Raw genomic sequence first — 14,193 nt, 5'->3', positions numbered from 1 at the left:
TGTGTGTGTGTGTGTGTGTGTGTGTGTGTGTGTGTGTGTATGTATGTATGTATATATATATATATATATATATAATTGTCTAAGGGTTTTTCCGTCTGTCTGTCTGTCTGTCCTGGAAATCCCGCGTCTCTGATTGGTCGAGGCCGCCAGGCCTCGACCAATCAGAGACGGGCACAGCATGGCGACGATGATGTCATAAAGGTTGCCTCGACCAATCAGCGACGGGCACAGTCTGCCGTGAATTCTGGAATCATCATTGTCCATATACTACGGGGACATGCATATTCTAGAATACCCGATGCATTAGAATCGGGCCACAGTCTAGTATATATATAATTGTCTAAGGGTTTTTCTGTCTGTCTGTCTGTCTGTCCTGGAAATCCCACGTCTCTGATTGGTCGAGGCCGCCAGGCCTCGACCAATCAGCGACGGGCACAGCATGGCGACGATGATGTCATAAACGTTGCCTCAACCAATCAGCGACGGGCACAGTCTGCTGCGAATTTGCCTCGACCAATCAGCGACGGGCTCAGTATCGACGTAGATGTCATAATGGTTGCCATGGCAACGATGATGTCATAAAGGTTGCCTCGACCAATCAGCGACGGGCACAGTCTGCCGCGAATTCTGGAATCATCATTGTCCATATACTACGGGGACATGCATATTCTAGAATACCCGATGCGTTAGAATCGGGCCACAGTCTAGTATATATATATATATATATATATATATATATATATATATATATATATATATATATATATATATATATATATATATATATATATATATATATATATATATACATACACACACACACACACACACACTAGATGGTGGCCTGATTCTGACGCATCGGGTATTCTAGAATATGTATACATGTTTGTATATAGCAGCCACACAGTATATAGCACAGGCCACGTAGTATATAGGAGCCATGTAGTATATAGCAGACAAATACTATGTGGCCTGTGCTATATACTATGTGGCTGCTATATACATGCATACATACATATTGTAGAATACCCGATGCGTTAATACAGCCCAAACAGTATATAGCAGCCACGCAGTCTATAACACAGGCGACGTAGTATAACAGAGCACGCAGCATATAGCACAGCCCACGCAGCATATAGCACAGCCCACGCAGCATATAGCACAGCCCACGCAGCATATAGCACAGCCCACGCAGCATATAGCACAGCCCACGCAGCATATAGCACAGCCCACGCAGCATATAGCACAGCCCACGCAGCATATAGCACAGCCCACGCAGCATATAGCACAGCCCACGCAGCATATAGCACAGCCCACGCAGTATATAGCACAGCCCACGCAGTATACAGCAGCCATGTAGTATCTAACATTGCCCACATAGTATATAGCACAGCCCACGCAGTATCTAGCAGCCATGTAGTATATAAAACAGGCGACGTAGTATATAACACAGGGCACGTAGTATATAACGCAGCCCACGCAGTATATAACACAGCCCACGGAGTATATAACATTGCCCACATAGTATATAGCACAGCCCACGCAGTATATAGCAGCCATGTAGTATATAACACTGCCCATGTAGTATATAGCAGCCATGTAGTATATAATACTGCCCATGTAGTATATAACGCAGCCCACACAGTATATAACACAGCCCTCATAGTATTTAGCAGTGTGGGCACCATATCCCTGTTAAAAAAAATAATTAAAATAAAAAATAGTTATATACTCACCCGCAGGGATCCAGCGAAGTCCTGGCAATGCACGCGCGGCTGCCTCCATCTTCCGTTCCCAGGATGCATTGCGAAATTACCCAGAAGACTTAGCGGTCTCGCGAGACCGCTAAGTCTTCTGGGTAATTTCGCAATGCATCTCTGGGAACGGAAGATGGCAGCGGGCGCGAGCGCATCGTCCGACGACGGTAGGTGAGAATAGCCGTTTTTTTGTTTTTTTATTATTTTTAACATTACATGTTTTTACTATTGATGCCGCAGACGGAGCATCAATAGTAAAAAGTTGGGGACACACAGGGTTAATAGCAGCGGTAACGGAGTGCATTACCCGCGCCATAACGCGGTCCGTTACCGCTGGTATTAACCCCGTGTTTGCGGTGACTGGAGGGGAGTATGCAGGCGCCAGGCAGTGAGTGCAGGGGAGTCGGGAGGGTCTAATTGGACTGTGCCCGTCGCTGATTGGTCGCGGCAGCCATGACAGGCAGCTGGCGAGACCAATCAACGACACGGGATTTCCGTGACGGAAGTTGCAGACAGAAAGACGGAAGTACCCCTTAGACAATTAGATATATTTTTTTTGAGATTTCTTACCCATGCTTTTATAGTATTGTTGTTTTATATGTATAGTTGTTTCTTGTCCTAATAGGAGACTATTTAAATATCGCCTACAATTTGTGTAAGTAACCAATCTAGTTGAATATATATATATATATATATATATATATATATATATATATATATATATATATATATATATATATATATATATATATTACTGTTCAACTTTATTGGTTACTTACACAAATTATAGGCAATATCTAAATAGTCTCTTATTAGGACAAGAAATAGCTACAGAATGCATGAAATGGCAGCATATAAAAACAAAACAAACAACTATACAGTACATTCAGGTCTCATACCTAACACAATGGCAGGGACAGGCAGTAGACAAACACTGCCTACATGGAATCATACTCCACTTTTTTACTTTCTTATTAGGCAAGTATATAAGACTTCATATTAAACTATTACAAAAGATAGTGAATGAAGATTTGGCCATGCTTTTGCAGGTTTTCTCCATGTGTCTGAATCAGGCTGTGGAACAGATGTGCGCACTTTCTCCAATAGAAGTGAGTGGAAAGAGCAATGAATGCGTGTAGCCACCCCTATATTTAATAATCTACTCGGATGTGGCAGTCAGTGACCCCCTTTACCCAGCAGGTTAGAGTTCAAAGAAGCCCCCATTAATGGTTGCTGCTCCAGTGGATATGACAAATGTGTAAAATGGGATTATACCTTCCACAAATTTATGCAGATTAAACATTAAATACTGTTGTATGGCAAAAGAAGTAAATGGGGAACAAGGGAGTCAGAAAAATCTTCTCACTTTCATTAAAGTGCAGCTTCTACACGTGAGGAAAGTGTAAACTTATGGAAAGTTGCATGACAATCAAAGTTACCATGTAAGACAAGCCTTAGAATTGCTTTTATATATTAATAGCACATTTGCAGGCTTCTCCCTTCCAGTCTGTAATATGCATTTTAAGTAACACCTACAATAAACAGCTATATACACACACACACACACACACACACACACACTATCTCCTACAGTTGCCCCTGGAACTAAGGCAAAGTACATACTGTGTTTGTGGCCAATGGGCCAACGTTACGCCCAGGAAAGAAGTCACAATATGGATCAATGCCTGGGCTTCTATCCCATGGCAAAAAAAAATTATACTGTATGGTGTATGGTATGTTTTTTGTCTTTGCCCTCTGTATAGATATGCACAGTGTACAGCAATTTCCTACAGTTAAATCATGGATTCCAGATCCCAAAACATATGAAGTACTAGCCAAGTGGCATACGAGTGTGCTTATAAGAGACTAGATGGAGGCCGGATGCTATTGCATCGGGAGGGTGGTGATGAGCCGATGGCGGCATGCTGCAAAGCCCGTCTCCATCGGCACGTCACCACCCTCCCGATGGAATAGCATCGGGCCTCCATCTGCACCTCCGCACTCAGAATCTCCGAGATCAGCAGCGCGGAGAGCAGCATCTCCGGGATCCATCTGCCGCGCCTGCTCTCATCTATGTGATCGGCGATCCACACTCTGTCCCGCCAACATGGCCGCCGCCAGGAGGATTGTCGGAAGTTGTAGTTTTTCGCTCGGAATTTGTTGTGGGCAGTGAGGTGCACGGTGTGAGGTGTGTCCAAGCAGCGGTAGGGTCCAGCGATGACCCGCTGGTGGTACTGCGCAAGGGCCTGGTACCACCAGTGGGTGCCATATTGGAATACCCATCACTTGGGTATTCCAATATGGCGGTCGGCGTACTTCCGATGAGGCGCGGTGGATTGAGGGATTCGAGGACGTCCAGACGGAAGTGAATGACAGACAATTTAAGGTAATTATACAAATAGATACTGTGTGTAAAGTGACCCTGACAAGAGATTTGTGCTTCCCAGCCCATGTGCAGCATGAATTAGACACAGTGTTGGTTTGTGTTACTAGTCCTTCCGCCTGCACTGCTCAACTCCTTACCTATATCGTTTCTTCCTTGAATGTGACCTTGATCTCGAGGATGATGGAGATCGTGACCTTGAGGAATGGGACCTAGAATTTGATCGGCCCATTTTCTAAACTTAAAGTTAGCTGAAAACTGAAAAGAAACACATACAACAAAACGGATTAGTGTCCGATAGCGAAACTGGTATCAATTAATCTTACTACTGGATTTGAAAGTATACTACCAATTTTGGCATTTAGGAACTTGGAGCTAGTGAAAACGGGAAAAGTGGGGGGCAGTTACATAGAGTACTTTTCCTGCAGTACAGACAGTTCTTTGAAGTGAAAAAGAGCAGTGTAATACTATGTTTCATGCAGGGGCACTGCACACACACAAAAAAAAAAAAAAATCAACCCCTACAGTAAAGGTCTCACCCTGGAGTTACAGGTGACAGCTGGGGGGTTGGCAGAACCCTTTTAATAAACAGAGATTTTACAAAGTGGAGACACCATATAATTACACTAGATGGTGGCCCGATTCTAACGCATCGGGTATTCTAGAATATGTATGTATGTATGTATGTATGTATGTATGTATGTATGTATGTATGTATGTATGTATGTATGTATGTATGTAGAAGCCACACAGTATATAGCACAGGCCACGTAGTATATAGGAACCATGTAGTATATAGCAGACAAATACTACGTGGCCTGTGCTATATACAATGTGGCTGCTATATACATACATACTGTAGAATACCCGATGCGTTAATAGAGCCCAAACAGTATATAACACAGCCCACGCAGTATGTAGCAGCCACGCAGTATATAGCACAGGCCACGCAGTATATAGCGCAGGCCACGCAGTATATAACGCAGCCCACGCTGTCATGGTTCCCAATGGCAAGGGAACGTAAGAAACATATAAGTAACGAACGAGCTCTCGGGTGATGGAAACTCGAGTTGACCGTGAGCTAAATCTACCACACAACTAACAGTAGCCAGGGAGCATACCTACGGCTTCCTATATGCCACGCGCCAGCCGGAGGACTAACTACGCCTGGTAGAGGAAGAAACAGACCTGGCTTACCTCTAGGGAAATACCCCAAAAGATGATAGCAGCCCCCCACATGTAATAACGGTGAATTAAGAGGAAAAGACATACACAGTATGAAAGTAGATTTAGCAAAGAGAGGTCCACTTACTAGATAGCAGAAGGATACAAAAGAGGACTTCACGGTCAACTGAAAACCCTTTCAAAAACCATCCTGAAATTACTTTAAGACTCCTGTGTCAACTCATGACAAAGGAGTGGCAATTTCAGCCCGCAAGAGCTTCCAGCTACAGAGAATTACAAAAACTGCAAACTGGACAAAAGGTACAAAACAAAAGGACAAAGTCCACTTAGCTGATCAGCAGACTAGTAGCAGGAACATGCAACCAAAGGCTCTGGTTACAATGATGACCGGCAAGGAAAAGACTGGAGAGCAAGGCTAAATAGGAAACTCCCAAACACTGATGGAAGCAGGTGAACAGAAGCAGCAAAGTGCAAACAAGTCACCAGTACCACCAGCAACCACCAGGGGAGCCCAAAAAGCGGATACACAACACCACGCAGTATATAACGCAGCCCACGCAGTATATAACGCAGCCCACGCAGTATATAACGCAGCCCACGCAGTATATAACGCAGCCCACGCAGTATATAACGCAGCCCACGCAGTATATAACGCAGCCCACGCAGTATATAACGCAGCCCACGCAGTATATAACGCAGCCCACACAGTATATAACGCAGCCCACACAGTATATATAGCAGCCCACACAGTATATAGCAGCCCACACAGTATATAGCAGCCCACACAGTATATAGCAGCCCACACAGTATATAGCAGCCCACACAGTATATAGCAGCCCACACAGTATACACCAGCCATGTAGCATCTAACATTGCCCACATAGTATATAGCACAGCCCACGCAATATCTAGCAGCCATGTAGTATATAACACAGCCCTCATAGTATTTAGCAGTGTGGGCACCATATCCCTGTTAAAAAAAAATAATTAAAATAAAAAATAGTGATATACTCACCCACAGGGATCCAGTGAAGTCCTGGCAATGCGCGCGCGGCTGCCGCCATCTTCCGTTCCCAGGATGCATTGCGAAATTACCCAGAAGACAGCGGTCTCGCGAGACCGCTAAGTCTTCTGGGTAATTTCGCAATGCATCTCTGGGAACGGAAGATGGCGGCGGGCGCGAGCGCATCGTCCGACGACGGAAGGTGAGGATAGCCCTTTTTTTATTGTTTTTAACATTACATCTTTTTACTATTGATGCCGTAGAGGGAGCATCAATAGTAAAAAGTTGGGGACACACAGGGTTAATAGCAGCGGTAACGGAGTGCATTACCCGCGCCATAATGCAGTCCGTTACCGCTGGCATTAACCCCGTGTTTGCGGTGACTGGAGGGGAGTATGCGGGCGCCGGGCACTGACTGCAGGGGAGTAGGGAGGGACTAATCGGACTGTGCCCGTCGCTGATTGGTCGCGGCAGCCATGACAGGCAGCTGGCAAAACCAATCAGCGACGCGGGATTTCCCTGACGGAAGTTGCAGACAGAAAGACGGAAATACCCCTTAGACAATTATATATATAGATAAAAGAGTCATATTTAATTAAAAATGAATCTCTGGAGCTATAATAAAGAATTTAATGCCGAGTTTCGCAAATGCCATGTCAAGCCCATAAAAAGTCCAAAATACAGTGCCTACAAGTAGTATTCAACCCCCTGCAGATTTAGCAGGTTTAATAAGATGCAAATAAGTTAGAGCCTTCAAACTTCAAACAAGAGCAGGATTTATTAACAGATGCATAAATCTTACAAACCAAAAAGTTTTGTTGCTCAGTTAAATTTTTATAAATTTTAAACATAAAAGTGTGGGTCAATTATTATTCAACCCCTAGGTTTAATATTTTGTGGAATAACCTTTGTTTGCAATTACAGCTAATAATCGTCTTTTATAAGACCTGATCAGGCCGGCACAGGTCTCTGGAGTTATCTTGGCCCACTCCTCCATGCAGATCTTCTCCAAGTTATCTAGGTTCTTTGGGTGTCTCATGTGGACTTTAATCTTGAGCTCCTTCCACAAGTTTTCAATTGGGTTAAGGTCAGGAGACTGACTAGGCCACTGCAACACCTTGATTTTTTTGCCTCTTGAACCAGGCCTTGGTTTTCTCGGCTGTGTGCTTTGGGTCGTTGTCTTGTTGGAAGATGAAATGACGACCCATCTTAAGATCCTTGATGGAGGAGCGGAGATTCTTGGCCAAAATCTCCAGGTAGGCCGTGCTATCCATCTTACCATGGATGCGGACCAGATGGCCAGGCCCCTTGGCTGAGAAACAGCCCCACAGCATGATGCTGCCACCACCATGCTTGACTGTAGGGATGGTATTCTTGGGGTCGTATGCAGTGCCATCCAGTCTCCAAACGTCACGTGTGTGGTTGGCACCAAAGATCTCGATCTTGGTCTCATCAGACCAGAGAACCTTGAACCAGTCAGTCTCAGAGTCCTCCAAGTGATCATGAGCAAACTGTAGACGAGCCTTGACATGACGCTTTGAAAGTAAAGGTACCTTACGGGCTCGTCTGGAACGGAGACCATTGCGGTGGAGTACGTTACTTATGGTATTGACTGAAACCAATGTCCCCACTGCCATGAGATCTTCCCGGAGCTCCTTCCTTGTTGTCCTTGGGTTAGCCTTGACTCTTCGGACAAGCCTGGCCTCGGCACGGGAGGAAACTTTCAAAGGCTGTCCAGGCCATGGAAGGCTAACAGTAGTTCCATAAGCCTTCCACTTCCGGATGATGCTCCCAACAGTGGAGACAGGTAGGCCCAACTCCTTGGAAAGGGTTTTGTACCCCTTGTCAGCCTTGTGACCCTCCACGATCTTGTCTCTGATGGCCTTGGAATGCTCCTTTGTCTTTCCCATGTTGACCATGTATGAGTGCTGTTCACAAGTTTGGGGAGGGTCTTAAATAGTCAGAAAAGGCTGGAAAAAGATAAATCCAAACATGTGAAGCTCATTGTTCTTTGTGCCTGAACTACTTCTTAATACTTTAGGGGAACCAAACAGAATTCTGGTGGGTTGAGGGGTTGAATAATAAATGACCCTCTGAAAAGACTTTTCACAATTTTTTAAAAAAATAAACAAAGAAATAACATTCTTTTTTGCTGCAGTGCATTTCACACTTCCAGGCTGATCTACAGTCCAAATGTCACAATGCCAAGTTAATTCCAAATGTGTAAATCTGCAGGGGGTTGAATACTACTTGTAGGCACGGTATGTCCATTCTAGGACTGCTCTGTTCAGAACAGTATGCCATATATCACACTACACTCACCCACAGAAAAAACAGTCCCTTGTAAGGAGGATGTGATTCAGGATTTGGCATGCTTCAATTTATTCCATTTTTTTTTTTTACATTTAAAGAGGACCTGTCACCTCACCAGGTGAAAAGTGGACAGTTTTTGTTCTTATTTTATTCTCACAGGTATGGTATTCTTTATTTTGCTCTTTTAACTCACCACATGGTTTCACAGATGTGGGCCTTTTTACTTAGCGCTAATGTTTATGATCTTTACAAGGGGGTGATGCTCACAGGGTATTAATGAAAAAAAAAATCCTGTGAGACATGTCTCCTTTTTAAAAAAAAACATAGAACTTAGCACCAGTAATAGGCCCATATTTCTGGCAATTTAAAAAAAATGAGCAGAGGGAATAAAAAAAAGTGTTCCCATTTGAAATGATGGCAGGTCCTCTTTAACACGGACTCTCAGCACAGAATAACTGTTCAGACCAAGTACAGGTGCTCGGTGCACCCTTGGTGTGACCAAACCTTTAACTGCACCTTACCACCTGCTTATTTTCTATTTATCTCCTCCCTTCCCTGGCTCTATGAAGCCAGAGCGGTCATCAAAGAAGAGGTGAGTGGAGATAGAAGAGAAAACAAGTAGGTGGGAAGGTGCACTAAAATATTTGGTCACACCAAGGGTGCACTGAGAACCTGTACTTGGTTTGAACAGTCACTCTGTGCTGACAGACTGCAAATTTTGACCACCACAATGTGATCATGGTAGTCAACGACTGGGCACAAGGGTGACATCTTCTACAGTATGTGACAGCAATGTTACGGAATTGACATGGAATAGATAAACGTTGGTGAATGGCACAGTGAGGCAGATTTACTAGTCAAAAGGAGACACAACCTTGTGCTCATCCAAGTGTCACATTTATGTTTAGTGACTCATGTACCTAGGAAGTCTAATTGGACCAACATTTGGGAGCCAAAAATTATCCAGAGTACAAGCTGGGGTCAAGTTTGACAAATGCTCAACCCCTTCATTGCCAGGAAATTTGTATTATTGTGTTTTTGTTTTTTTCATTACCTTCTTCCAAGAGCCAATTTTTTTTTATTTTTCCATCAATAGAGTCATATAAGGGCTTTTTTTTTTTTTTTGCAGGACAAGTTGCAGTACTGACTAACAGCATTTTACAATACCATTTACCAATGTACTGGAAAATGGGAAACAATTCCAAGAATTATGAAATGGTTAAAAAGGCAATTCTGGCATTATGTTTGGCAGTTCCAAATTTGCAGGTAGGTTTTTTTTGCATCTAAGTGGTGAAAAAAAAAATCTTAAAAACTAATATATATGTATATACAAATGAAAAATGAGCAAAAGATCTTATAGATCCTGAACCTGTACTTCACCTTGCTACTAGTGATGAGCGAACGTGCTGGGATAAGGTGTTATGTGAGCATGCTGTGTGCTAACCAAGGGTCTTCGGCGTGTTATGTTGGAGTCCCCGCGGCTGTTTGACAGCTGCAACACATGTAGGGATTGTGTGTTTGTTAGACAATATAATGAAAAAATTGTGTTTTTTAAACAATTTTTTTGTGCCAAAGTAGTGAAAACATGAAGCTATACTAGGTATCACTGTAATCATCATACTGATCCGTAGCATAAACCTACCGTATGTGAAAATAGCCTCATGCCACAAAAATCAAAAACCCTCATACAGATAAGCTGAACACAAAATATAAGAAAACCACAAACCCCACATCCTCCCCTACTGGGCCCAGCGCCCCTCCGTCATGGTTGGGGGAACGGTGCAGCCAAGGAAGGCGGTGATCGGCTGCAGTGGTCACCTGATGACCCCTTCCGCAGGATAGTGGAGGACAGGTCTGGCTCTGGTTTATAAACGTGCCCGCCATTACTGAGGCATTTAGTCACCGGTTTCCCCCCCCCCCCCCCGGAGGTTCGGGGTCTCACACTAAGAACAGCGCTGAACGGGTGAGAATCAGCTATTTCTGAAGTGGGTCACAAATAGTAGCAGCTCCCAGAATGCTGGCCAGCAGCCATTAGGGCATGCTGGGAATTGTAGTTCCCAACAGCTAGAGTGCCACATGTAGTGAACCCACAGAAGGTAGTGCACGGAACAGCCAGCAGAAGCCCAACACTGACAGGCCTACTGCTGCACTGCATGGAGCACGGGCGCCGTCACAGCATGGTGCAGGGTCCTGTACACAGCTGCCGCCGGGCGTGAGCGACTTCTCCGCCATACGGCACGGTGCACACAGCGGAACGCACCTGGCAGAACAGCCGCAGCTCACACAGACATACGCTCGCTGTTATTCACCATTCCTCCTCCTCTTCCTCCTCCGTGTGACGTACACGTCCGGAAGAACAGGAAGTGTCAGAACCGGAAGCCGGAATCTGGTGACGTCACTGCGTTCACAACTTAGAACAAGCCGTATGCCAACCACATGGAGCGCAGCGCCACTAGCGTAACCACGTGTTACAGTGGCTGGGAGTCACGTGCTGTACACGTCACTGCTGGGATGCTTTATTGTTTATGCTTTAGGTTGTTGCTATGACTTTTTGAGAGTCGACAATTTGGGTTTTTCTCTTTCCATTTGTCTTTTTTTTGTTTCCAGTTTCTCCCTCTTTTTCACTTCTCTCTCATCTCTCTTTTCTCCCTCGTCTATCTGTCCTTTCTTTACTCCCTTTATTTTCTCCCTCTCTTTTCTCTCCATCTTTTCTCCCTGTGTCTTTTTTCCCTCTCTCTTTTCTCCCTCTATTTTTTCGGTCTCTTTCTTTTCTTCCTCTCTCTTCTCTCCCTCATATCTCTGTCCTCTTTTTACTCCCTTTTCTCCCTCTCTCTTCTTTCCCTCTCTCATATCTCTGTCCTCTTTTTACTCCCTTTTCTCCCTCTCTCTTTTCTCCCTCTCTCTTTTCTCCCTCTCTTCTCCCTCTCTCTCTTCTCCCTCTCTCTTTTCTCCCTCTCTCTTTTCTCCCTCTCGTTTCTCTGTCCTCTCTTTACTCCCTTTCTTTTCTCCCTCTCTCTTTTCTCCCTCTCTCTTTTCTCCCTCTCTTCTCCCTCTCTCTTTTCTCCCTCTCTCTTTTCTCCCTCTCTCTTTTCTCCCTCTCTCTTTTCTCCCTCTCGTTTCTCTGTCCTCTCTTTACTCCCTTTCTTTTCTTCCTCCCTCTTTTCTCCCTCTCTTTTCTCTCTCCATCTTTTCTCCCTCTCTTTTCTCTCTCCATCTTTTCTTCCTCTCTCTTTTCTCTCTTTTCTCCCTTTCTTTTCTCCCTTTTCTCTCTTTTCTCCCCCTCTAGTTTGGCCTTTTATGGATGCGACAATCAGGGCTGTGGAGTCGGAGTCGTGGAGTCGGAGTTAGTTTTAGTTGGAGTCGGTAGAAATGTACCGACTCCGACTCCAGCTTTAAAAAAAATTTAATAATATTTCATAATTGAACTTTCATATGAATTGTATAAATGTTACTCAAATATATATGTTCTATCAAACTATGAACAGCAGTGATAAGCAGTTCTGCTGGAGATAGAGACATTTCTTCTTGTGTGTCACTGTTCTCCACTGCCCTTATCTAATCTTATACTTGGTTAACCTCATGCTGCCCCAACCCCCTTACTTACAATGTATGAAAGTGAAAATGTGTTGCAAATTCTTAGGCTATGTGCACACGTAAGTTCGGGTCCCTGCGGGTTCTCCCGCAGCGGATTTGATAAATCTGCAGGGCAAAACCGCTGCGGTTATCCCTGCAGATTTATCACGTTTTGTCTTGCGGTTTCCGCTGCGGGCTTTGGTTTTACTATTGATGCTGCATATGCAGCATCAATAGTAATGTTAAAAATTAAAAAAAAATTGGTTATACTCACCCCCTCTGACGTCCCGATCTCCTCGGCGCTGCACGCGGCGGTCCGTTTCCAAAGATGCTGTGCGAGAAGGACCTTCGTGACGTCACGGTCATGTGACTGCGGCGTCATCACGGTCATGTGACCGCGACGTCACCGCAGGTCCTGCTCGCACAGCAACCCTGCGATCGGACGGCCGCGTGCAGCGCTGAGAGGTGAGTATAGCATTATTTTTTATTTTTATTCTTTTTTTTTTACCACAAATATGGTTACCGGGGCCTAGAGGAGAGTTTCCTCTCCTCCACCCCGGGTAGCAACCGCACATTATCCGCTTACTTCCCGCATCGTGGGCACAGCCTCATGCGGGAAGTAAGCGGATCAATGCATTTCTATGTGTGCAGAATTGCTGCGATTCTGCACAAAGAAGTGACATGCTGCGGGTTGTTAACCGCTGCGTTTCTGCGCGGTTTTTCCCGCAGCATGTGCACAGCGGTTTGCGGTTTCCATAGGGTTTACATGTAAATGTAAACGCTATGGAAACTGCTGCGGACCCGCAGCATCAAAATCGCCGCGGATCCGCGGTAAAACCCGCAAAGTGTGAACATGGCCTTAGTAGTAAAGCTCCTCTAGACTAGATGACCAGCTGCTACTCAGAAGAGGAAGACTGTAAGAAGTATTATCCTTTCAACAAACTTTGCATCAGTTAACTGTGAGTACATGAGGAATAACAGCATTACTGACCACTATATCAGTTGTACGACCTGGCAATAATTTTTATACAATTGTTTTTAGGAAAAACAATTGTCATTTGGATTGTGAATGCAGAATTAAAAACCTGAGAATGTTCAAGAAGCGTCACATTAAATCAGCTGGTATTTGAACATTTCACCATCGCTCAAGATAGAAAACATTATGTCTGTCAGTGTATCACAAATGATCCAGACGAAAACAAATGCTGTGAAGCCAAGATCAGTGCACATTCAGGCAAAGATAAAAATGCTCCTACCAGAGCTTCTAATCTAAAGAGACATTTACAGCGCTTTCATCCAGAAGTACTGAAAGCAGTGGATGAGAAAGACTGCATCCAAACCAAAGAACCAGTGCCCAGCTCTTCCAGCCAAACAAAGGAGCAGAGAACTCTGCAGCCATCAGTTGCAAGATATTTTGTCAGTGACAAAGTTACTGTGACAATGACAGTAGATACATTTAAAAAACAGATCATAGAGCTTGTAAAGGATAGTGTGCCTATTTCATTATTTTCACAGCCAGCTTTTATGTGAATGGGGAAATGGCCCGCAAGCTTGGTGTTTCTCTGGAGAGAGAAGAGTATTAGAAAATTAGTAATCGAAGAAGCTTTTAAACAAAAGGAAGAACTTTAAAAAACTCTCAAGGGACGCTTTCTGTTTCTTAAAATGGATGCCTGCACACATCACAGAGTGAACTATTTTGCCATCAATGTCCGATTTGTTTGTGACAAAAATGAAATAGTTACCAAGACATTGGCAGTAAAAGACACCAAAGCTCATCACACCAGTGAGTTTTTCCAGGTCTTGGTGGAAAAGGTTCTGCACGACTATGAACTTAAAAAAGAGCAAGTTCATTCTGTCGTAACTGACAATGCTTCAAATATGATAAGTACTATTAAGCTAATGAATGAGAGTAATGATGGTGACCAGCAGCTAGAAGAACATTTTGGGTCCACAGACACAGAAATGTTTGAAATAGAGGA

At 44.2% G+C, this 14,193-nt stretch overlaps 1 protein-coding gene across 7 annotated transcripts in view; it reads right to left on the bottom strand.

Annotated features, from left to right (window-relative positions):
• BCLAF1 (BCL2 associated transcription factor 1) overlaps positions 1-11,084 on the bottom strand; it is a 67,093-nt gene extending 56,009 nt beyond the window's left edge. For 6 of the 7 annotated variants that reach the window (XR_013221770.1, XR_013221771.1, XR_013221772.1 and 3 more), the window contains exons 1-2: positions 10,902-11,084; positions 4,281-4,398 (exon numbers count right to left, since the gene is read on the bottom strand). Coding sequence is in view for 4 of the 7 variants with exons in the window: in XM_077289314.1 (XP_077145429.1) it covers positions 4,281-4,372 (92 nt within the window). In the remaining 3 variants the exon portion in view is untranslated. The remainder of the gene's footprint in view (positions 1-4,280; positions 4,399-10,901) is intronic. The other variant, XM_077289315.1, reaches the window with a different exon arrangement.
• Positions 11,085-14,193: the final 3,109 nt, after the last annotated feature.

The sequence above is a fragment of the Ranitomeya variabilis genome, chromosome 2 (genome assembly GCF_051348905.1).
Source record: "Ranitomeya variabilis isolate aRanVar5 chromosome 2, aRanVar5.hap1, whole genome shotgun sequence".
Taxonomy (NCBI): domain Eukaryota; kingdom Metazoa; phylum Chordata; class Amphibia; order Anura; family Dendrobatidae; genus Ranitomeya; species Ranitomeya variabilis.
This window is presented reverse-complemented; position numbering and strand designations above follow the sequence as displayed.